Source organism: Anomaloglossus baeobatrachus, chromosome 2 (genome assembly GCF_048569485.1).
Source record: "Anomaloglossus baeobatrachus isolate aAnoBae1 chromosome 2, aAnoBae1.hap1, whole genome shotgun sequence".
NCBI classification, from domain to species: domain Eukaryota; kingdom Metazoa; phylum Chordata; class Amphibia; order Anura; family Aromobatidae; genus Anomaloglossus; species Anomaloglossus baeobatrachus.
In genome coordinates, this window is record NC_134354.1 from 183,151,196 (window position 1) to 183,174,748 (window position 23,553).

Here is a 23,553-nt window from a genome sequence, read left to right on the forward strand (position 1 = left end):
AAGGATTCCACTGACCGTCAGATTGACCTTCTGGCCAAATTTGTGTATGAAGCTGTGGGGGCCGCGTTTTCCCCGACTTTTGCAGCAGTGTGGGCTCTCAAAGCCATCTCTGCTTCTCTAGAGGAGATGCATTCCCTCACCAAGGAATCTATGCCTGAGATGGTTACCTTAACTGCTCAGGCTTCAGCTTTTTCATCTTATGCCATGTCTGCCATGCTAGAGGCTGCTCACCGCACTGCGGTGGCTTCAGCTAATTCTCTTGTTATCCGCAGGATTTTGTGGCTTCGAGAGTGGAAGGCAGATGCTGCTTTCAAGAAGTTTCTTGCTGGGCTCCCTTTTGCTGGTTCACGGCTGTTTGGTGAACAGCTGGATGAAATCATTAAAGAAGCTACTGGCGGGAAGAGTACTTCCATGCCACAAACCAAGACCAGGAAACCCACCCAGGGTAGGAATAAATCGAGGTTTCGTTCCTTTAGTTCCTCCAACTGGTCATCCTCTAAGCCTTCCGCCTGGTCCGCTAACTCAGCCAAGGATCAGAAATCCAACTGGCGCCCAAAAGCGCGTCCGCAGAAGACCGCAGGAGGTTCTGCCACTAAGGCAGCTTCCTCATGACTCTCAGCTTGCTCCAACCACGTCCTTAGTCGGTGGCAGGCTCTCCCACTTTGGCGACGCTTGGTTAAAGCAAGTCTCCAATCAGTGGGTGAGAGACATCATATCTCACGGCTACAGGATAGAATTCTCTTCCAGCCCTCCAAACAGATTTTTTTCTCTCAGCTCCCCCCTGCTCAAAGGCCGCCGCCTTCTCGCAGGCCGTGGCGTCCTTGCAGGCAAACTGAGTGATTGTCCCAGTTCCCGTTCAGGAACAGTTCAGAGGTTTTTACTCAAATCTCTTCCTAGTTCCAAAAAAGGACGGTACCTTCCGGCCCATCCTGGATCTCAAGCTTCTCAACAAGCATGTTCGGGTGCGGCATTTTCGCATGGAGTCCCTGCGATCAGTCATTGCCTCTATGACCCAAGGAGAGTTCCTGGCGTCCATCGACATCAGAGATGCCTATCTACATGTGCCAATCGCAGTGTCACATCAGCGTTGGTTACGTTTTGCGATAGGAGAGGCTCATTTCCAATTCGTGGCTCTCCCCTTCGGGTTAGCCACGGCCCCTCGGGTGTTCACCAAGGTCATGGCGGCAGTGATTGCGGTCCTGCACCTCCAGGGGTTGGCAGTGCTCCCTTACCTGGACGACCTTCTGCTCAAGGGTCCATCCAGCGCAGACTGTCAGCGGAGTGTTTCGCTCACTCTCGCCACCCTAGCCCAATTCGGGTGGATTGTCAATCTTCCCAAATCCACTCTGACTCCGACCCAGAGTCTCGCGTACCTAGGGATGCAGTTCGAGACTTTGCCGGCACTTGTGAAGTTGCCCTTAATCAAACAGCAGTCTCTCAGGCTAGCGCTCTTTCCTGAGGCCCCGCCGTTATTCCCTCAGGCGCCTGATGCAGGTGCTGGGTCAAATGGTGGCTTCCATGGAGGCGGTTCCCTTTGCCCAGTTCCATCTGCGTCCTCTGCAGCTGGACATCCTCCGCTGTTGGGACAAGCGGCCTTCCTCCTTACAGAGGTTAGTGGCTCTGTCGCCACGGACCAGGAGCTCTCTTCAGTGGTGGCTTCAACCCCTTTCCCTGTCCCAAGGGCGCTCCTTCCTGGCTCCGTCCTGGGTGATTCTCACCACGGATGCCAGCCTATCCGGCTGGGGAGCGGTACATCTCCACCACAGAGCTCAGGGCACTTGGACTCCGTCCGAGTCAGCCCTTTCAATCAATGTGCTGGAAACCAGAGCTGTGCTTCTAGCTCTCCTAGCCTTTCACCACCTGTTGGCGGGCAGGCACATTCGAGTCCAGTCAGACAACGCGACAGCGGTTGCCTACATCAATCACCAAGGTGGGACACGCAGCCTCCTGGCAATGTTGGAGGTCCAACGCATCCTTCAATGGGCGGAGGACTCCAAGTCCACCATATCCGCAGTCCATATCCCTGGTGTAGAAAACTGGGAGGCAGATTATCTCCGCCGTCAATCCGTGGACGGTGGCGAGTGGTCCCTGCACCCGGCAGTGTTTCAGTCAATCTGCCGCAAATGGGGCACTCTGGACGTGGACCTAATGGCATTCCGTCACAACAACAAGGTTCCGGTTTACGTGGCTCGCTCAAACGATCCTCAGGCCTTCGCCGCGGACGCTCTGGTTCAAGACTGGTCCCAGTTTCGCCTGTCCTACGTGTTTCCCCCTCTAGCTCTCTTGCCCAGAGTCTTGCGCAAGATCAGAATGGAGGGCCGTCGAGTCATCCTCATTGCACCGGACTGGCCCAGGCGAGCTTGGTATCCGGACCTGCTCCAACTGACGTGGAGATGCCGTGGCATCTTCCGGACCGTCCAGACCTGCTCTCGCAAGGTCCGTTTTTCCGCCTGAATTCTGCGGCACTCAAATTGACAGCGTGGCTCTTGAGTCCTGGATTTTGACGGCTTCTGGTATTCCTCCTGAAGTCATCTCCACTATGACTCTGGCCCGTAAGTCTTCCTCCGTCAAGATCTATCACAGGACTTGGAAAATTTTCCTGTCCTGGTGTCGCTCTTCTGGCCATTCTCGTTGCCGACCCTTCTGTCTTTTTTTTTTTTTTTTTTTTTTTACAGTCCGGTCTGCAGCTAGTACTGTCCCTTAACTCTCTCAAGGGACAAGTCTCAGCTCTATCAGTGCTGTTCCAGCGGCGTATCGCCCGGCTGGCTCAAATCCGCACCTTCATGCAAGGTGCGTCTCACATCATTCCGCCTTATCGGCGGCCCTTGGATCCCTGGGACCTTAACTTGGTCCTCACGGTATTGCAGAAACCCCCCTTTGAGCCTCTTAGGGAGGTTTCTTTGTATCGTCTTTCTCAGAAGGTGGCCTTTCTAGTTGCCATAACTTCTCTCAGGAGAGTCTCTGATTTGGCTGCACTCTCCTCGGAGTCACCTGTTTTTGGTTTTTCACCAAGACAAGGTAGTTCTCCGTCCGACCCCGGACTTTCTTCCTAAGGTGGTCTCTCCCTTCCACCTTAACCAGGATATTTCCTTGCCTTCCTTCTGTCCGGCCCCTGTTCATCGCTTTGAGAAAGCGCTGCATACTCTAGATCTGGTGCGTGCTCTCCGGATTTATGTGGCTCGCACCGCTGCGCTTAGGCGGTGCACCTCTCTTTTTGTGCTAACCACAGGGCGGCGCAAGGGTCACTCTGCTTCTAAGCCGACCTTGGCCCGTTGGATTAGATCGACCATTTTGGACGCCTACCAGAGTACTCGGGTGACTCCCCCGCCGGGGATCAAAGCACACTCGACCAGAGCTGTCGGTGCCTCTTGGGCTTTTAGGCACCAGGCTACGATTCAACAAGTCTGTCAGGCTGCCACTTGGACTAGCCTGCATACCTTTTCGAAGCACTACCAAGCGCATGCTCATGCTTCGGCAGATGCGAGCTTGGGCAGACGCATCCTTCAGGCGGCTGTCGCCCACTTGTGAAGTTAGGCTCCGCCTACTTCTTAGTTTTTCTGTTTATTTCCCACCCAGGGACAGCTTTGGAACGTCCCATGGTCTTGGTCTCCCAAAGGAACGATAAAGAAAAAGAGAATTTTGTTACTTACCGTAAATTCTTTTTCTTATAGTTCCGACATGGGAGACCCAGCACCCTCCCTGTTGCCTGTTGGCAATTTTCTTGTTCCGTGTGTTATCACCGGCTGTTGTCGTGGACAGAGTCTCCGGTTGTTCCGGCTCTTGCTCTGTTCTACTTGTGGGTGGCTATTCTCTTTCAGCTTTTGCACTAAACTGGCTAGGACTGGCTACCAGGGGGTGTATAAGCTCAGAGGGAGGAGCTACACTTTTAAGTGTAGTACTTTGTGTGTCCTCCGGAGGCAGAAGCTAAACACCCATTGTCTGGGTCTCCCAATACGGAACTATAAGAAAAATAATTTACGGTAAGTAACAAAACTCTTTTTCCCGTGTGCGTAGAACAGTGTTGCCATAAGCACCAAACACAATTTTGAAAATATATATTGGACACAAGTCTTTCATGTGATGTAACATTTGTTACCATAGAAACAAAAAAAAAATTACAAAGCCAAAGACTTATCAGCAGTCCCTTGTACATCGTCATACAGGCCGGTTCTGTTGGTTCACTGACGCATCACCTTGTATTTCAGGCAAAGAATCATTAACGTTGGTTTTTGTAGAAACTAAAAAGGGTGCAGATGCCCTTGAGGACTTCCTTTATCATGAAGGATATGCTTGTACAAGCATCCACGGTGACAGATCTCAAAGAGATCGAGAAGAAGCTCTTCACCAATTCCGCTCTGGAAAAAGCCCAATTCTTGTAGCAACTGCAGTAAGCATTTTTATTTGTGTAGAATGTCCTATCCCAGTTTAGTACTGCTTGTGTACAAACTGTTTTTCATTTGTCTGTTGTAGGTAGCAGCAAGAGGTCTTGATATTTCCAATGTCAAGCATGTTATAAACTTTGACCTGCCTAGTGACATTGAGGAGTATGTACATAGAATAGGCCGTACAGGACGTGTGGGTAATCTTGGTGAGTGGCACTGTTCTTCAATGATCTCCTAATCCAATCCCTAATCCAATCCCTAATCCAATCCCTAATCCAATCCCTAATCCAATCCCTAATCCAATCCCTAATCCAATCCCTAATCCAATCCCTCCTGCTTCACTGACTTTTTTTTTTTTTTTTTCTCTCCCCCCATCCCCAATAGGCCTTGCAACATCCTTTTTCAATGAAAAGAACATTAATATAACAAAGGATTTACTGGACCTATTGGTAGAGGCTAAACAAGACGTACCTTCTTGGCTGGAGAACATGGCCTACGAGCAGCATCACAAGAGTAGTAGCAGAGGACGGTCGAAAAGGTAAAAAGGGTATTGTGTTATGCTGAGCTCAAACGTCCGTGATATGCGCACTATGTACAGTCTGGATGTGGTCCAACCCAAATGCAAAAGAAATATGAAATGATGCACAAAATTCCAATGAGCCTGTTAAGTTTGGGTCTATAGACTCTTGAGTTCCACAGACGTCTGAATTGTCCTAATATTTAGTTTTTTCCTCCCTCTTTACTTTCCAGTCGATTTAGTGGAGGATTTGGGGCCCGAGATTATAGGCAGAGTAGCAGTGCTAGCAGCGGTTTTGGCAGCAGTCGAGGAGGTCGAAGCAGTGGCCATGGTGGTAGCCGTGGTTTTGGAGGCGGTGAGTTGTTAATGTTTAGTTATCTTTTGTACATAATCACAACATCTGCAGTGCTTTACTTGTATATTAACATACACTATACAGGTTAAACTTTTTATGTCCTTTTAATTCTCACAAGCAATGATGAAAACCATAAAGGCAACCTGACAGCTGATACGTGCTACCTGAGTGACGGGCAGCACGCATCAGACACTGGCTGCATTATTTCAGCCATATATGTTTAACTCCTAAATTCTGCGGCGATTCAGAGAAAATGCTAGTTCAGTGACTATAATGGACCCACCTGAGCTACAAACTACACTCAAATGAGTGGCTTCTACTCACCTGCACCCTTGAGTGACAGGTCTCTCCCTGCAAGCTTGTGTCAGTAGAGCTCGATTACCGCAAGGGAAACAAAAGTCCCTAGGAACTTCTCCCTGCCTATCAAGACTAGTTTCCCATATTGTTCTGTCCACAGCAGCTATTGAAAAACTTTTTTTTTTTTTTTTTAACCACATTTCAGAGTGCTCTATCTATAATATGTGCAAATTGGGATTCTGATCTGGCTTATATATCCTGAGTCATATTGCAAAGGATTGTCAAAAATCCACTTGTGACTTTTAGGATCGCTACTTCCAATAGGTGGCGCTGTGCTAGAGTTTGTCTCCTTTACTGGAGAGACAATTTGATTATTTCTATCTATAATATATATTATATCTCTGAAATCATGCAACCAGTGTCTCATGCATGCGGCCTGTGAATTGGGCTGAGCTTCCCTTTTTAATGCTTCTGTTTTGTACAATGTTTCAGGTGAATTGTTGAAGAGATATGGTGCAGTCTTCAGAGCAGAATGGCTTTAATCACTATAAATGAACCTGTCAGTAAAAAAGGCTATTAATCTGCAGGATAAGTGTTGTATTGCTATATGGCCAGTGCACTGAGATCATTGTGCTTCCTGACAGCCTCGGGCTTTGTCAGAGGCGCTGCTGGTGCGGTTTGTCACCACTTAGTAAAGGGTGAGGAGCAGCTGTAACCACACCCCCGCACTGACTGACATCCGGCTCTCTACTGATGCAATGGTGAGCTGCCTGTCAGTCAGTGCTGTGGTCTGGTTACAGCCGCCTCACTATGTGCAGAGCAGTGAATGAAACTGTCTGTCGTGCCTCTGACTGAGAGCCTGAGACTGCCAGGAGGAATAATCATTTCACGGCGTCAGAACACTATTAGGCTATGTGCACACGTTGTGTCCAGTACCTTGCAGAAATGAACGCATTCTCTGGCAGAATTTGTCATTGTCAAATTTGGTTTTGACCACAAAAACGCAGGAAATACGCATGCGTTTTTATAGCGTTTTTCCACGTTTTACATGCATTTTCAATGCTTAAATTCAGATGTGTTTTCAATACAATTCAATACAACTAAAGTTTGAACATTCAAACAGTAGGAAAAAAAATAAAGACCTTTAAATCATACACTATAATGATGATTTACCGAAAATGATTATTGAGATTCAATAATTATGTTCAAAATAAAGTAAAATTGTTTGACTCATATTTTTTTTTTTTTTTTTTTTTTAAAGTCTGAATGGATGTGAGGGCAAATGGAAACCTCTTGACCTCACTATGCCAAAATCGCATGCTTTGATTTTGACAAAAAAAGCAGGTGTTTAGCATCAAAAAAGCATTTAAAACGCTAGAAATTTCTTTTAGGATGCGTTTTGATAATTCTCATTGACTTCAATGTTACCAAAACGCTCAAAATAATTTGCCATGTTGCTTCTTCAAAGGCAAAGATTTAGACAAATTTTTTTTTCTTCGGCGCTCCATTGGGAGACCCAGACGATTGACGATTGGGTGTATAGCTACTGCCTCCGGAGGCCACACAAAGCATTACACTAAAAAGTGTAAGGCCCCTCCCCTTCTGGCTATACACCCCCAGTGGGATCACTGGCTCACCAGTTTTCTGCTTTGTGCGAAGGAGGTCAGACATCCACGCATAGCTCCACTGTTTAGTCAGCAGTAGCTGCTGACTATATCGGATGGAAGAAAAGAGGGCCCATATAGGGCCCCCAGCATGCTCCCTTCTCACCCCGCTTGTGGTTTGTAAGGTTGAGGTACCTATTGCTGGTACGGCGGCTGGAGCCCACATGCTGTTTTTCCTTCCCCATCCCCCTGAGGGGCTCTGAGGAAGTGGGATCTTACCGGCCCCAAAGCCCTGAGGCCGGGCTCCATCCACAGACCCATTGAACCTGCTGGATACGGAGCTGGGTACCGTTCAGGGACATGGCCCTGCACCATTCAGGTACTCTGTGTCCCCGTACACACAGGCACAGCACACTCCAGACTTGCTGGGTGTGCTAGTGCGCCGGGGACAGTAAAGGGTTACAGTCACTGCAGCCTAGCTGAGTGACTTTATGTATGGGGAACTACCGCGCCGGACGCTCCGGGAGCGGCGGCGCGGCTGGGACTTGTAGTGCGCCGGGGACTTAGCGCCGACCGCGCTTTTACGGCGGCGGCGCTTATAAATCCAGTCCCCGGCTTTTGCGGCCTAGCTCCGCTTCGTTCCCGCCCCCACCCTGTCAATCAGGGTAGGGGAGAGACGCTGTACAATCAGCAGCGCCGAGGGCTGGAGCCTTATTTACATGCTCCAGCCCTCTCACTGGACACTGTGGGACGCCGGTTTCCCGCTCTGACTTGGGGGCACGCCCACGGCCCGCCCCTACTCACACGAGCTGGAGAAGGACGCCGGCAGCCATTCCTGCAGTCCGAGCTGAGAGATCGGACTCTGGGCAACCAGGCACAGGACTAGGGCGACCACACACCCGCTTATAGGCGGGCGGTAAGCGGCACCTGAAGTGCTGACCCCCACTAAATACCGCAGTTGTCCATTTGTATTTTTATGCTTACACTGCATAGGTCGCTATTTTTGGCTATATGCCCTCTTAGATGGCGACACATCAGCAGCAGGAAAGCAGGGGTGCTAAGGCACAGGCTTTCTATGCTGCTTGTATTGCATGTACTGAAGTGTTCATGTGTATTTATGCTTGTATGCTATACACTGCACTGTACGGTCGCTAGTCTGGGCTATTTTCGCCTAGAATGACTAGACTACAGCAGCAGAAAAGCAAGGGTGCTGAGGCACAGGTTTTTTCTATGCTGCTTGTATTGCAGGGGTTGCAGTGTTCATTTGTACTTATGCTTGTATGCTATACATTGCACTGTATGGTCGATATTCTGGGCTATATTCCCCTAGATGGCTAGTCTACAGCAGCAGAAAAGCAGGGGTGCCAAGGCACAGGCTTTCTATGCTGCTTGTATTGCATGTGCTGCAGTGTTCATTTGTACTTTATGCTTGTATGCTATACATTGCACTGTACGGTCGCCATTCTTGGCTCTATATCCTAGATGGCTAGTCGGCAGCAGCATATAAGCAACACAGGCTTTCGATGCTGTTTTTACTGCATGTGATACTGTTCCACGGCACTGAACCCCATTGTGTGCAATGCTCCCCTGGAGCACTTGGTCAGCCGGGGTCTCTACTAGACGTGGCCAAAGGAACCACCTGTCAACCCTGTCCAAGGACAGGGATGAAGTTGCAATGGGATAGAGACTTGCAGTCCGGACAGGCCATGGGCAATCTGGATCATTGCTCCCTGGCCACCCTCATTGGGAATAAAATCGGTGCTCCGGGGGGGGGGTCCCAGGAGGCTCTCTGTATGATGAGGCAGACGTAGCTCATCAGGACTTTGATCCTGACACCGCTCTCAATCCGGATACACCGGATGGTGACGCCATAAGGAATGATCCTATAGCGTCCATCAATGGAATGTTGGATCTTTCTCCCTCAGCTCCCCCAGCGGAGGAGTCAGCTTCACAGCAGGAGAAGTCCCATTTCAGTAGCTCAAACGTATATTGAGTATTTTTCTGGCCACGCTGACTTCAGAGAAGCAGTCCAGGAACACCACGCTTACCAGATAAGCGTTTTCTCCAAACGTATTAAGGATACACGTTATCCTTTCTTCGGCGCTCTATTGGGAGACCCAGACGATTGGGTGTATAGCACTGCCTCCGGAGGCCACACAAAGCAATTACACTAAAAAGTGTAAGGCCCCTCCCCTTCTGGCTATACACCCCCAGTGGGATCACTGGCTCACCAGTTTTCTGCTTTGTGCGAAGGAGGTCAGACATCCACGCATAGCTCCACTGTTTGTAGTCAGCAGTAGCTGCTGGCTCTATCGGATGGAAGAAAAGAGGGCCCATATGGGGCCCCCAGCATGCTCCCTTCTCACCCGCGGTTGGTGCTTGTAAGGTTGAGGTACCTATTGCTGGTACGGAGGCTGGAGCCCACATGCTGCTTTCCTTCCACATCCCCTTAGGGCTCTGTGGAAGTGGGATCTTGCCGGCTCCATCCACAGACCCATAGAACCTGCTGGATGTGGAGCGGGAGTGCCGTTCAGGGACAAGGCCCTGCAACTTTCAGGTACTCTGTGTCCCCGGCAGGCACGGACACTCTCAGGGCTTGCTGAGCGTTGTAGTGCGCCGGGGACAGTGGCGCTGTACGCTGGGGGTTAGGTCACTGCAGCTTTGCTGAGTGACGTTGTGTATTGGGAACTACTGCGCCGACCGCTCCTGGAGCGGCGGCGCAGCTGCGACTTGTGGTGCGCCGGGGGCTTTGCGCCGACCGCGCTTTTACGGCGGCGGCGCTTCTAACTTTAGCCCCCGGCTTCTGCGGCCTAGCGCCGCTTCGTTCCCGCCCCCACCCTGTCAATCAGGGTAGGGGAGAGACGCTGCTCAATAGGCAGCGCCGAGGGCTGGAGCTTTATTTACATGCTCCAGCCCTCTCACTAGGCACAAGGGGAAGCAGACTTCCCGCTCTTCGTCGGTGTACGCCAAGGGCCCGCCCCCCCTCTCCACAAGGACGCCGGCAGCCATTACACATGCGATCTGGCTGGGGAGAGGCAGCAGGCTCTGGGAGACCCAGACTAGAAGGATTTCTGGCGACCACACACCGCTCCTAAGCGGGCGGTAAGCTGCACAGTAGTGCTGGCCCCACTAGTGCCTCAGTGATATATAGTGTACTTTTGTCTTGGTACCATATATATATATATATATATATATATATATATTTGCACTGTAGGTCGCTTCTTGGCTGGACACCCTGTACTGCTCTGAGGAGGCAGCAACATGTCATCCGCAAAACGCAAGGCTGCCAAGGCACGGGCTGTGTGCACTGTTTGTGCTGCATGTGGGGCTGATCTACCGGCAGGCTCCAATGATTCACATTGTGTGCAATGTTCAGTCCCAGTGGCACTTCGTCAGCCAGAGCCTATTGTGGTGGTAGCCCAGGCAGAGACGCCTGTGAGCCCTGCCCCGGTGACGGGGACAGACTTTGCAGTGTTTGCTGATAAAATGTCTGAGGCTATGACAACAATCCTGGAGACCTTGCAGGCCAGGCCAGTTCCTCAGACCATGGACACTGCTGTGGCTATGCTCTCTGGTCCCCCTCAGTTGGAACTAATCCGTACTTCAAGGGGGTCTCAAGCATCACAAGCTGAAGTCTCTGACTCAGATGACAGTCCCAGGCAGCCTAAGCGAGCTCGCTGGGAAAGACCCTCCACGTCATCACACTGCTCAGGGTCTCAGAGAGAAGAATCTCTCTGTGATGAGACTGAGGACGGTGATCAGGATTCTAATCCTGAGGCCCCTCTCAATCTGGATGCCCCTGAGGGTGACGCCATGGTTAATGACCTTATATCGGCGATTAATAGACTGTTGGATATTTCTCCCCCAGCTCCTTCAGCAGAGGAGGCAGCTGCACAGCAGGAGAAGTTCCATTTCCTATATCCCAAGCGTAAATTAAGTGCTTTTTTGGACCACTCTGACTTCAGAGAATCTATCCAGAAGCACGACGCTCATCCAGACAAGCGTTTCTCTAAACGTTCTAAGGATACCCGTTATCCTTTTCCCGCTGAAGTGGCCAAACGCTGGACCCAGTGCCCAAAGGTTGATCCCCCAATTTCCAAGCTTGCGGCTAGATCCATAGTCGCAGTAGAGGATGGCGCTTCACTTAAAGATGCCAACGACAGACAGATGGACCTTTGGTTGAAATCTGTCTATGAAGCTATCGGCGCGTCGTTTGCTCCAGCATTCGCGGCCGTGTGGGCACTCCAAGCTATTTCAGCTGGTTTAGCACAGGTGGATGCTATCATACATCCAGCAGTGCCACAGGTGGCGTCCCTAACTTCGCAAATGTCTGCGTTTGCGACTTATGCTATCAATGCTGTCCTAGAATCTTAGAGCCGTACCTCTATGGCGGCCGCCAATTCTGTGGTTTTGCGCAGAGCCTTATGGTTAAAGGACTGGAAAGCAGATGCTGGTTCCAAAAAATGCTTAACCAGCTTGCCATTATCTAGAGACAGACTGTTTGGTGAGCCATTGGCTGAAATCATAAAACAGTCCAAGGGTAAGGACTCTTCCTTACCACAGCCCAGAGCAAGTAAACCTCAACAGAAAAAGTGGCAGTCGAGGTTTCGGTCCTTTCGAGGCTCGGGCAAGCCCCAATTCTCCTCGTCCAAAGGGACTCAGAAAGGACAAGGGAGCTCAGATTCCTGGCGGGCTCACTCACGCCCCAGGAAAGCAAATGGAGGAACCGCTTCCAAGGCGGCTGCCTCATGACTTTCGGCCTCCTCCCTCCGCATCCTCGGTCGGTGGCAGGCTCTCCCGCTTTTGCGACATTTGGCTGTCTCAGGTCAAAGACCGGTGGGTAACAGACATTTTGTCTCTCGGGTACAGAATCGAGTTCAGTTCTCGGCCTCCACTTCGGTTCTTCAGAACCTCCCCACACCCCAACCGAGCAGATGCCCTGCTGCAGGCGGTGGACTCTCTAAGAGCAGAAGGAGTCGTGATCCCTGTCCCCCCTCTAGAACGGGGGCGAGGATTTTACTCCAATCTCTTTGTGGTTCCAAAAAAGGACGGCTCCTTCCGTCCTGTTCTGGACCTAAAACTGCTCAACAAGCATGTGAACGCCAGGCGGTTCCGGATGGAATCCCTCCGCTCAGTCATTGCCTCAATGTCCCAAGGAGATTTCCTAGCATCAATAGACATCAAAGATGCTTATCTCCACGTGCCGATTGCTACGGAACACCAACGCTTTCTGCGCTTCGTCATAGGAGACGAACATCTTCAGTTCGTGGCTCTGCCATTTGGTCTGGCGACAGCCCCCCGGGTGTTCACCAAGATCATGGCAGCAGTGGTAGCAGTCTTGCACTCTCACGGACACTCTGTGATCCCTTACTTGGACGATCTACTGGTCAAGGCACCCTCTCAGGAGGCATGCCAACTCAGCCTGAATTTTGCACTGGAGACTCTCCAGGCGTTCGGGTGGATCATCAACTTCCCAAAGTCAAATCTGTCACCGACCCAATCACTAACGTATCTTGGCATGGAGTTTCATACTCTCTCAGCGATAGTGAAGCTTCCGCTGAGCAAGCAGCGGTCACTACTGACAGGGGTGCAGGCTCTCCTTCAAAGTCAGTCGCACTCCTTAAGACGCCTCATGCACTTCCTCGGGAAGATGGTGGCGGCAATAGAGGCGGTTCCGTTTGCGCAGTTTCATCTGCGTCCACTTCAATGGGACATTCTCCGCCAATGGGACGGGAAGTCGACATCCCTGGACAGGAAAGTCTCCCTTTCCCAGACGGCCAAGGACTCTCTGCAGTGGTGGCTCCTGTCCACCTCATTATCACAGGGAAGATCCTTCCTACCACCGTCCTGGGCGGTGGTCACGACAGACGCGAGTCTGTCAGGGTGGGGAGCAGTGTTTCTCCACCACAGGGCTCAGGGTACGTGGACTCAGCAGGAGTCCACCCTTCAGATCAATGTTCTGGAAATCAGAGCAGTGTTTCTTGCCCTACTAGCCTTCCAGCAGTGGCTGGAAGGGAAGCAGATCCGAATTCAATCGGACAACTCCACAGCGGTGGCATACATCAATCACCAAGGAGGGACTCGCAGTCGGCAAGCCTTCCAGGAAGTCCGGCGCATTATGATGTGGGTGGAAGCCACGGCCTCCACCATATCCGCAGTTCACATCCCCGGCGTAGAAAACTGGGAAGCAGACTTCCTCAGTCGCCAGGGCATGGACGCGGGGGAATGGTCCCTTCACCCGGACGTGTTTCAGGAAATCTGTCGCCGATGGGGAAGGCCGGACGTCGACCTAATGGCGTCCCGGCACAACAACAAGGTCCCAACATTCATGGCACGGTCTCGCGATCAAAGAGCTCTAGCAGCAGACGCCCTAGTGCAAGATTGGTCGCAGTTCCGGCTCCCTTATGTGTTTCCACCTCTGGCACTCTTGCCCAGAGTGCTACGCAAGATCAGATCCGACTGCAGCCGCGTCATACTCGTCGCTCCAGACTGGCCGAGGAGGGCGTGGTATCCGGATCTGTGGCATCTCACGGTCGGCCAACCGTGGGCACTACCAGACCGACCAGACTTACTGTCCCAAGGGCCGTTTTTCCATCGGAATTCTGCGGCCCTCAACCTGACTGCGTGGCCATTGAGTCCTGGATCCTAGCGTCTTCAGGCTTATCCCAAGGGGTCGTTGCCACCATGAGACAGGCTAGGAAGCCCACGTCTGCTAAGATCTACCACAGAACGTGGAGGATATTCTTATCCTGGTGCTCTGCTCAGAGAGTGTCTCCCTGGCCATTTGCATTACCTACCCTTCTTTCTTTCCTCCAATCTGGGTTAGAAAAAGGTTTGTCGCTCGGCTCCCTTAAAGGGCAAGTCTCGGCGCTATCCGTCTTTTTTCAGAAGCGTCTAGCACGACTTTCTAAGGTGCGCACGTTCCTACAGGGGGTTTGCCATATAGTTCCCCCGTACAAGCGGCCGTTAGATCCATGGGATCTGAACAGGGTACTAGTTGCCCTCCAGAAGCCGCCCTTCGAGCCTCTGAAGGAGGTTTCACTTTCTAGACTTTCACAGAAAGTGGCTTTTCTGGTAGCGATCACATCTCTTCGGAGAGTGTCTGAGCTAGCAGCGTTGTCTTCCAAGGCTCCCTTCCTGGTCTTCCACCAGGACAAGGTAGTGCTGCGCCCCATTCAGGAGTTTCTCCCGAAGGTGGTATCCTCTTTTCATCTTAATCAGGATATCTTTTTGCCTTCGTTTTGTCCTCATGCAGTTCATCGGTATGAGAAGGATTTACATTTGTTAGATCTGGTGAGAGCACTCAGAATCTACATTTCCCGCACAGCGCCCCTGCGCCGTTCGGATGCACTCTTTGTCCTTGTCGCTGGTAAGCGCAAAGGGTCGCAGGCTTCTAAGGCCACCCTGGCTCGATGGATCCAAGAACCAATTCTTGAAGCCTACCGTTCTGCGGGGCTTCAGGTTCCATCAGGGCTGAAGGCCCATTCTACCAGAGCCGTGGGTGCGTCCTGGGCATTGCGACACCAGGCTACGGCTCAACAGGTGTGCCAGGCAGCTACCTGGTCGAGTCTGCACACTTTCACCAAACATTATCAGGTGCATACCTATGCTTCGGCGGACGCCAGCCTAGGTAGAAGAGTCCTGCAGGCGGCAGTTGCCTCCCCGTAGGGGAGGGCTGTCTTGCAGCTCTAACATGAGGTATTTCTTTACCCACCCAGGGACAGCTTTTGGACGTCCCAATCGTCTGGGTCTCCCAATAGAGCGCCGAAGAAGAAGGGAATTTTGTTACTTACCGTAAATTCCTTTTCTTCTAGCTCTTATTGGGAGACCCAGCACCCGCCCTGTTGTCCTTCGGGATTGTTGGTTTGTTTGCGGGTACACATGTTGTTCATGTTGAACGGTTTTCAGTTCTCCGATGTTACTCGGAGAGAATTTGTTTAAACCAGTTATTGGCTTTCCTCCTTCTTGCTTTTGCACTAAAACTGGTGAGCCAGTGATCCCACTGGGGGTGTATAGCCAGAAGGGGAGGGGCCTTACACTTTTTAGTGTAATTGCTTTGTGTGGCCTCCGGAGGCAGTGCTATACACCCAATCGTCTGGGTCTCCCAATAAGAGCTAGAAGAAAAGGAATTTACGGTAAGTAACAAAATTCCCTTCTTTCCCCCTGACGTGGTCAAGCGCGGGACCCAGGGTCCAAAGGTGGATTCTCCAATCTCCAGGCTTGCGGCTAGATCCATAGTTGCAGTGGAGATGGGACTTCACTTAAAGATGCCAGACAGATGGATTCTGGTTGAAATCTGTCTATGAGGCTATCGGCGTGTCGGTTGCTCCGGCATTTACAGCCGTATGGGGACCCTAAGCTTTTCAGCTGTTCTTGCACAGCTGGTCTTGAGCATATGTACATTTGTGCCGCAGGGGCGTCCGTAACCTCGCAATGTCTGCATTGCGACTTACCCTATTAATGCTGTCCTGGAAGGACAGTCGAGGTTTCGGTCCTTCCCAAGCTCGGGCAGGTCCCAATTGTCCTCGTCCAAAAGAGCTGAAAAGCCTCAGAGGGGCTCAGCTTCCGGGGGCTCAATCACGCCCAAGGAAGGCAGCCGGAGGAACCGCTACCAAGGCGGTCTCCTCATGACTCTCAGCTCTCTCATCTCTCCGCATCCGCGGTTGATGGCAGACTCGCTCGCCTTTGGCGACATTTAGCTGCCACAGGTCACAGACCGGTGGGTGAGGGACATTGTGCCCACGTGCACAGGACAGAGTTCTGTTCTCGTCCTCCGACTCGATTCTTCAGAACGTCCCCACCTCCCCACCGAGCCGATGCTCTTCTGCAGGCAGAAGGAGTGGTAATCACTGTTCCTCTTCAGGAACAAGACACGGTTTTCTTCCAATCTGGTTGTGGTGCCAAAAAAGGATGGCTCTTTCCGTTCCGTTCTGGACCTAAAACTGCTCAACAAGCACGTGGAGGCCAGGCGGTTCCGGATGAAACCCTCCGCTCCGTCATTGCCTCAATGTCTCAAGGATATTTCCTAGCATCAATAGACATCAAAGATGCTTATCTCCACGTGCCGATTGCTACAGAGCACCAATGTTTTCTACGTTTCGTGATGGGAGACGACCATCTTCAGTTCGTAGCTCTGCCATTCGGTCTGGCGACAGCCCCACGGGTGTTCACCAAGGTCATGGCGGCAGTGGTAGCAGTCTTGCACTCACAGGGACACTCTGTGATCCCTTACTTGGACGATCTACTTGTCAAGGCACCCTCTCAAGAGGCATGCCAACTCAGCCTGAATGTTGCGCTGGAGACTCTCCAGACGTTCGGGTGGATCATCAACTTCTCAAAGTCAAACCTGTGACCGACCCAATCACTAACGTATCTTGGCATGGAGTTTCATACCCTCTCAGCGCTAGTGAAGCTTCCGCTGGACAAGCAGCGGTCACTACAGACTGGGGTGCAGACTCTCCGTCAAGGTCAGTCGCACTCCTTAAGACGCCTCATGCACTTCCTCGGGAAGATGGTGGCGGCAATGGAGGCGGTTCCGTTTGCGCAGTTTCATCTGCGTCCTCTTTATTGGGACATTCTCCGCCAATGGGACGGGAAGTCAACATCCCTGAACAGGAAAGTATCCCTTTCACAGACGGCCAAGGACTCTCTGCAATGGTGGCTTCTTCCCACCTCATTATCACAGGGAAGATCCTTCCTACCACCGTCTTGGGCGGTAGTCACGACAGACGCGAGTCTGTCAGGGTGGGGAGCAGTTTTTCTCCACCACAGGGCTCAGGGTACGTGGACTCAGCAGGAGTCCACCCTTCAGATCCATGTTCTGGAAATCAGAGCAGTGTATCTTGCCCTACTAGCCTTCCAGCAGTGGCTGGAAGGAAAGCAGATCCGAATTCAGTCGGACAACTCCACAGCGGTGGCATACATCAATCACCAAGGAGGGACACGCAGTCGGCAAGCCTTCCAGGAAGTCCGGCGGATTCTGATGTGGGTGGAAGCCACGGCCTCCACCGTATCCGCAGTTCACATCCCCGGCGTAGAAAACTGGGAAGCAGACTTCCTCAGCCGCCAGGGCATGGACGCAGGGGAATGGTCCCTTCACCCGGACGTGTTTCAGGAAATCTGTAGCCGCTGGGGAAGGCCGGACGTCGACCTAATGGCGTCCAGGCACAACAACAAGGTCCCAACCTTCATAGCACGGTCTCGCGATCACAGAGCTCTGGCGGCAGACGCCTTAGTACAAGATTGGTCGCAGTTCCGGCTCCCTTATGTGTTTCCACCTCTGGCACTCTTGCCCAGAGTGCTACGCAAGATCAGATCCGACTGCAGCCGCGTCATACTCGTCGCCCCAGACTGGCCAAGGAGGGCGTGGTATCCGGATCTGTGGCATCTCACGGTCGGCCAACCGTGGGCACTACCAGACCGACCAGACTTACTGTCCCAAGGGCCGTTTTTTCCGTCGGAATTCTGCGGCCCTGAACCTGACTGTGTGGCCATTGAGCCCTGGATCCTAGGGTCTTCAGGATTATCCCAAGGGGTCGTTGCCACCATGAGACAGGCTAGGAAGCCCACGTCCGCTAAGATCTACCACAGAACGTGGAGGATATTCTTATCCTGGTGCTCTGCTCAGGGAGTGTCTCCCTGGCCTTTTGCATTGCCTACCTTTCTTTCTTTCCTGCAATCTGGGTTAGAAAAAGGTTTGTCGCTCGGCTCCCTTAAAGGGCAAGTCTCGGCGCTATCCGTCTTTTTTAAAAAGCGTCTAGCACGACTTCCTAAGGTGCGCACGTTCCTGCAGGGGGTTTGTCATATTGTACCCCCGTACAAGCGGCCGTTAGATCCATGGGATCTGAACAGGGTACTAGTTGCCCTCCAGAAGCCGCCCTTCGAGCCTCTGAGGGAGGTTTCACTTTCTAGACTATCACAGAAAGTGGCTTTTCTGGTAGCGATCACATCTCTTCGGAGAGTGTCTGAGCTAGCAGCGCTGTCATCCAAGGCTCCTTTCCTGGTCTTCCACCAGGACAAGGTAGTGCTGCGCCCCATTCAGGAGTTTCTCCCGAAGGTGGTATCCTCTTTTCATCTTAATCAGGATATCTCTTTGCCTTCTTTTTGTCCTCATGCAGTTCATCGGTATGAGAAGGATTTACATTTGTTAGATCTGGTGAGAGCACTCAGAATCTACATTTCCCGCACGGCGCCCCTGCGCCGCTCCGATGCACTCTTTGTCCTTGTCGCTGGTAAGCGCAAAGGGTCGCAGGCTTCCAAAGCCACCCTGGCTCGATGGATCAAAGAACCAATTCTTGAAGCCTACCGTTCTGCTGGGCTTCCGGTTCCATCAGGGCTGAAGGCCCATTCTACCAGAGCCGTGGGTGCGTCCTGGGCATTGCGACACCAGGCTACGGCTCAACAGGTGTGCCAGGCAGCTACCTGGTCGAGTCTGCACACTTTCACCAAACATTATCAGGTGCATACCTATGCTTCGGCGGACGCCAGCCTAGGTAGAAGAGTCCTGCAGGCGGCAGTTGCCTCCCCGTAGGGGAGGGCTGTCTTCGCAGCTCTAACATAAGGTATTTCTTTACCCACCCAGGGACAGCTTTTGGACGTCCCAATCGTCTGGGTCTCCCAATGGAGCGCCGAAGAAGAAGGGAATTTTGTTACTTACTGTAAATTCCTTTTCTTCTAGCTCCTATTGGGAGACCCAGCACCCGCCCTGTTGTCCTTCGGGATTTTTGGTTTTTTTCGGGTACACATGTTGTTCATGTTGAACGGTTTTTCAGTTCTCCGATGTTACTCGGAGTGAATTTGTTTAACCAAGTTATTGGCTTTCCTCCTTCTTGCTTTTGCACTAAAACTGGTGAGCCAGTGATCCCACTGGGGGTGTATAGCCAGAAGGGGAGGGGCCTTACACTTTTTAGTGTAATGCTTTGTGTGGCCTCCGGAGGCAGTAGCTATACACCCAATCGTCAATCGTCTGGGTCTCCCAATAGGAGCTAGAAGAAAAGGAATTTACGGTAAGTAACAAAATTCCCTTCTTCTTCTCACAAAAAAATGCGTTTTTTGGACGCATAGTGCGCACACAATATGCCGACTTCCCATAGACTTTGCTTTGAAATCAAAACGCTGCAGTTCAAAAGGCTGCGGAAACTCATGAAAAAAACGCAACGTGCGCACATAGCCTTATTCTGCAGATTAATCCCATATCTGTAAGTTAATGGCGATTTTGTTAGGACCGGTTCCTTTTTAATGAATATACATCTTTATGGCTATGTCTTGGTAGTTTGCAAACAAATGTGTGAAGCGATGGCTGCATTTGTATGTGTAGAATAAGAATAGGTTCTTATTTAACGTTGCATCTTTCTGATCACAGGTGGATATGGTGGCTTCTATAACAGTGATGGTTATGGTGGAAACTACGGTGGCAGCTCCCAAGTTGACTGGTGGGGCAACTAAATCCTCTACAGCAAAAAAGACTCAACCAAACAAGCTAATATGGAAACCACATGTAACTTTAGCCAGACTATACCTTGTGTAGCTTCAAGAACTTGTACATTACCAGCTGTGATTCTCCACTGAATTTTCTTTTTCAAGGGAGCTCTGGGCCATGAAGAAAACACACAATAGGAAATAAAGACCTACTCTGATGGTGTTGGAAGATTTCATTGCTGTAGTGTTGGATTAATTCCAAGTCCACCCCTTTCCCAACAACTGCATTTATTTTTGACTGAGGATAAATTTGTTTGTTAATGTACTGTGCCTTTAACTTTAGACAACTTTTTATTTTGATGTCCTGTTGGCTCAGTATTGCTCAAGCTATAAATTGTTATAAGAAAATAAATTTATTGAACTTGGGCGAAATCAAACCTTGGCACACAGGTGTGATACAACTCAAAACAGGAATCGTTTCATCCATGCATTTAATATTACAAGGGAAAAACTCGTGCAGTCAGCCCGCATTAGGGTTTCTGTTAAGTTTGCCTCCTTGAGGCAACAAAACCTTAACGCATATCAGAATGGCTTCTAATGTGGCAAACTGTACGAAGTTAAGTTCTGATTTGCTCACTCTATCCTGGAAAGGTACTTAGAACCTGAAGTCTTTATAATAAGCCATTCCAGTCACATAGGTGTATGAGTATGTTCGTACACGTTAGGCATTGTTTTTCAGAGAGCGCAATACAGCAATTCCTTTAACAATGTTTAGGCAAGAAGAGTAACTTGTGAGCTAGCCAGCTATGGGCCGAACATTACAGGGAACGTTAAACTATCTGAAACTTGAAATAGGTTTTTAGGAGGTATCATCATTTAAATTAATTTTTAAGCCTGTCGTGAAAAAAAATATAAAAACTGGCAGAATGGCTGACCACAGCAGTTTGTGGTTCTGTGACAGGCCTGGCTGATTTTGGTCTAATAACGCATGCTAGTGTTAATGTTTTTTGGTCAAGAGGGAATGAACAGGAAGAATTATGCAGCAGGCTTTATTTTAACGCAGATTCACATTACTCTGTTCAAGCTGCGCTGAGAGGTTATAAACATACTTGGCTTACTGTAGACTTTGTAAAATGGCTCCAGATGAGTAAATTGAAATCTTTTTAAGATCTTTGGTGGAACAAATGTACATGACTGCACAAGGTGTAAAATCTGCTGACGTGTGCAGTTTAGTCAGTTTTAGTTGCATAGGTTTCCATTGTATTTAGTATGTCAATGCTAAATCTGGCCAAAGAGTAATTCCCACCTTTTACACCTCTGCCACTTGAAATTTAGCTAACTATACCTAGTTAAATTTAAACAACTCTGGTGGTAGAGGAATGGCAAAAAAAAAATAAAAATCTAACGTGCAATAGATTTTACAAGTGTTTTGTGCCTTGCTCCAAGTCTTTTTGTAGGTGCACTTGACAGTATTGAGGTAATTGTTATGGTGCTATTTAAAATATAGGTGGCCCTTGTACATTTTTGCCCATAACTTTATACAAAACTTCTTTTATTGCACATTCAGAGAATTTTTTATATAAGTCTTGTGTACGTGTCCTTTAACCTCAAATCTTATTTTTGTCTCTTTGCAATGGCAAAAACACTGCTTGGAGTCTAGGGCAGGATTGAGACTTATTTGGGACCATGGGAGTGATAGATGGGGAAGCAACTATTTTGCACACAATGGATTTCTAGATACTTTTTGCTGCTAGTTTTGTGTAATATTTATTGAACATTTTGACAAATATTTATTTTTGTAAGCCTAAGTGATTCTTTGAAAGCTTAAAGAAACTTGACCAAAAGACAGTACAAAAACACTGGCACTTGAATGTTGAATGTCAACGTATGCGTGAAATTATATATTTCGGGGTAGTGTGAGCTTTTAATGTTAAGTCATATTAAACTCTTAAGTCAAATTAAGCAGACCCAGTATTGGCTGAGCGGCCATAACGTTCTGGTGTAATTAAAATAAAATTGGCAACTTGAAATTTAAACATGCCAAGGTTTTGATACACTTGTCTTAAGATATTAATGAAACACTTCGAAACACTGATGTGAAGTGTCCAGATTCTCAGATGTTTGTTGCGTGAGTTTTGTTTAGTTGTGTGGTTATATATTTTTTTTTCTTTTCCTTTTTTATTTTCAGTTTGTTTTTTTGTTTTTGTTTTTTTTTTTTTTTTTTTAAATTTCAGTGAATGTCTGGCACATTGCAATCCTCAAACATGTGGTTTATCTTTGTCATACTGAAAATTGGTGACTTGTGTCCTCAATGATTACATATTAGCAAGTAACTTTGGCAATACCTTTTTAACAAGAATAAGGTTCACACATTTATATGCAAAGAATGGATTTGAACTTGCTAAATGTCAAGATTGACCCTCAAGTCGCATTAGTTTAGATTTTGCTTATTGTACTAGTATAGATGCTTGGCACTGCATGTGCTGTGCATTACTGATTTTATTAAAATAAAAGTTGAATGGCAAACAATAAATGTCTCATTGCTTTCCTTAACCACCCCCACAATAAAATATCTAAAACTTCAATTGACTGACTTGCATCTCAGCAAATGAACCACTTTGTCAAATATGTTAAGAGCTATTTTCCCCTTTGAATAAACTGTATATAGTGTTAATTGGTCTCTTTAAAATATGACAAAACGTTTTTGTTTTTTTTTTGCTGAGGTGTAAGTCTGTCTGAGTACGTCCATTTAGGTTTTTTTTTATTGTTTTGTTCTCTCTATACAGTAAATTTTCAGCTACAAAACTATTCATCTAAATGAGTACAATTCAAGTTGCAAGTCTTAAGCTAAATGCGCAACATGCATTTTTTTTGGGGTTTTTTTGCTGCATTTTTGCACGTTTTTTTGTACCAAAACTGCATTTCCTTCCCCAGCAAAGTGAGATTTCACATTTGCTGTGCCTACATTGCAGGGTTTTTTCTCTAGTCCCTTCCACGACAGCATAGGATGTTGTCTCACCACGCACATGAGAGGTTAAAAGGGCCCTTCCACCTCCCATTAGCCAGTGTCTTTCCTGTCCCCATGGGGCATGGAGAAGGTTTTGTTGGTTTTTGTTTTTTTTTTACTTTATTTTTTTTTTTTCCTATGCTGTGGTGGCAGACTAGCTGCAGCATACATTTTTTTTTTTATTTTTTTTTTATTTTTTTTTAACCTTTACAGCCAGGCAGCGGTGGTCGGACTCTGCTTCTCCTCCTGCTGCTTCCCTCACCTCGGTGGGGAACTGCCACTCCAGCCTTCCGGACCCCCTATGGGGCGATGCGGGCTGTGAGCTCCCCGACCGATGACCTCCATGAGCCCGCCAGCTGCCTCCTGTATGCACACTGGCCTGTGCGACCTGGAAGTGCTGCGGCGGGCCGGACCTCCGGGTCACATGCTCCCCCTGGAGGTGAGCGTTTCCGGTGGCAGGGACATCGTGCTGGACTCTCTAACGTTTTTGGCACCCTGTCCAGGGACCGATGCGGGGAACATTTCCCTATCACTGGGGGGGAGGGGGGGTAGCCGTTTCCACATAAAAGGCTGTCCTGAAGGCATCGGAACCACGGTAAGGAATTCTGCTGTGCTCCGCGGTTATGTCTTCCCCTGCATCTGCAGAGCCCAGTGTTCCCCCTGCCCGCAGTAAGTCTGGGGGGGTAGGGGTGGGTCCCTTATGCGTTATATGTAGGCTGGTACTGATGGCTCCTTTTGCTGTGCTTTTTCCCAGGAGGACAAACTGGCCCCTAAGTTTGAAAAGATAAAAAAAAATGCCCAGTTTGTGCTAAAAAAAAAAAAACAAACTCCCTCAGGTCTGGGACAAAAAGATCTGCCAGCTGTGTATAGACCAGATTGTTAGGGCTGAACAGCCTTCCCTGGTAGATGAGCTGCGGTCCATAGTGAAGCGGAACATTCAAGCCTCACTAGCCTCCCTCCCTGGTGCTGGTCCT

General features: G+C 49.5%; 1 protein-coding gene across 6 annotated transcripts in view; it reads left to right on the forward strand.

The window, feature by feature from the left end:
• DDX3X (DEAD-box helicase 3 X-linked) overlaps positions 1-22,105 on the forward strand; it is a 105,755-nt gene extending 83,650 nt beyond the window's left edge. For all 6 annotated transcript variants that reach the window (XM_075335518.1, XM_075335520.1, XM_075335521.1 and 3 more), the window contains 5 exons: positions 4,206-4,387; positions 4,471-4,588; positions 4,767-4,920; positions 5,133-5,254; positions 19,517-22,105. In XM_075335518.1, coding sequence (XP_075191633.1) covers positions 4,206-4,387; positions 4,471-4,588; positions 4,767-4,920; positions 5,133-5,254; positions 19,517-19,599 — 659 coding nt within the window. In that variant the 3' untranslated portion in view covers positions 19,600-22,105. The remainder of the gene's footprint in view (positions 1-4,205; positions 4,388-4,470; positions 4,589-4,766; positions 4,921-5,132; positions 5,255-19,516) is intronic.
• The last annotated feature ends 1,448 nt before the right edge of the window (positions 22,106-23,553 follow it).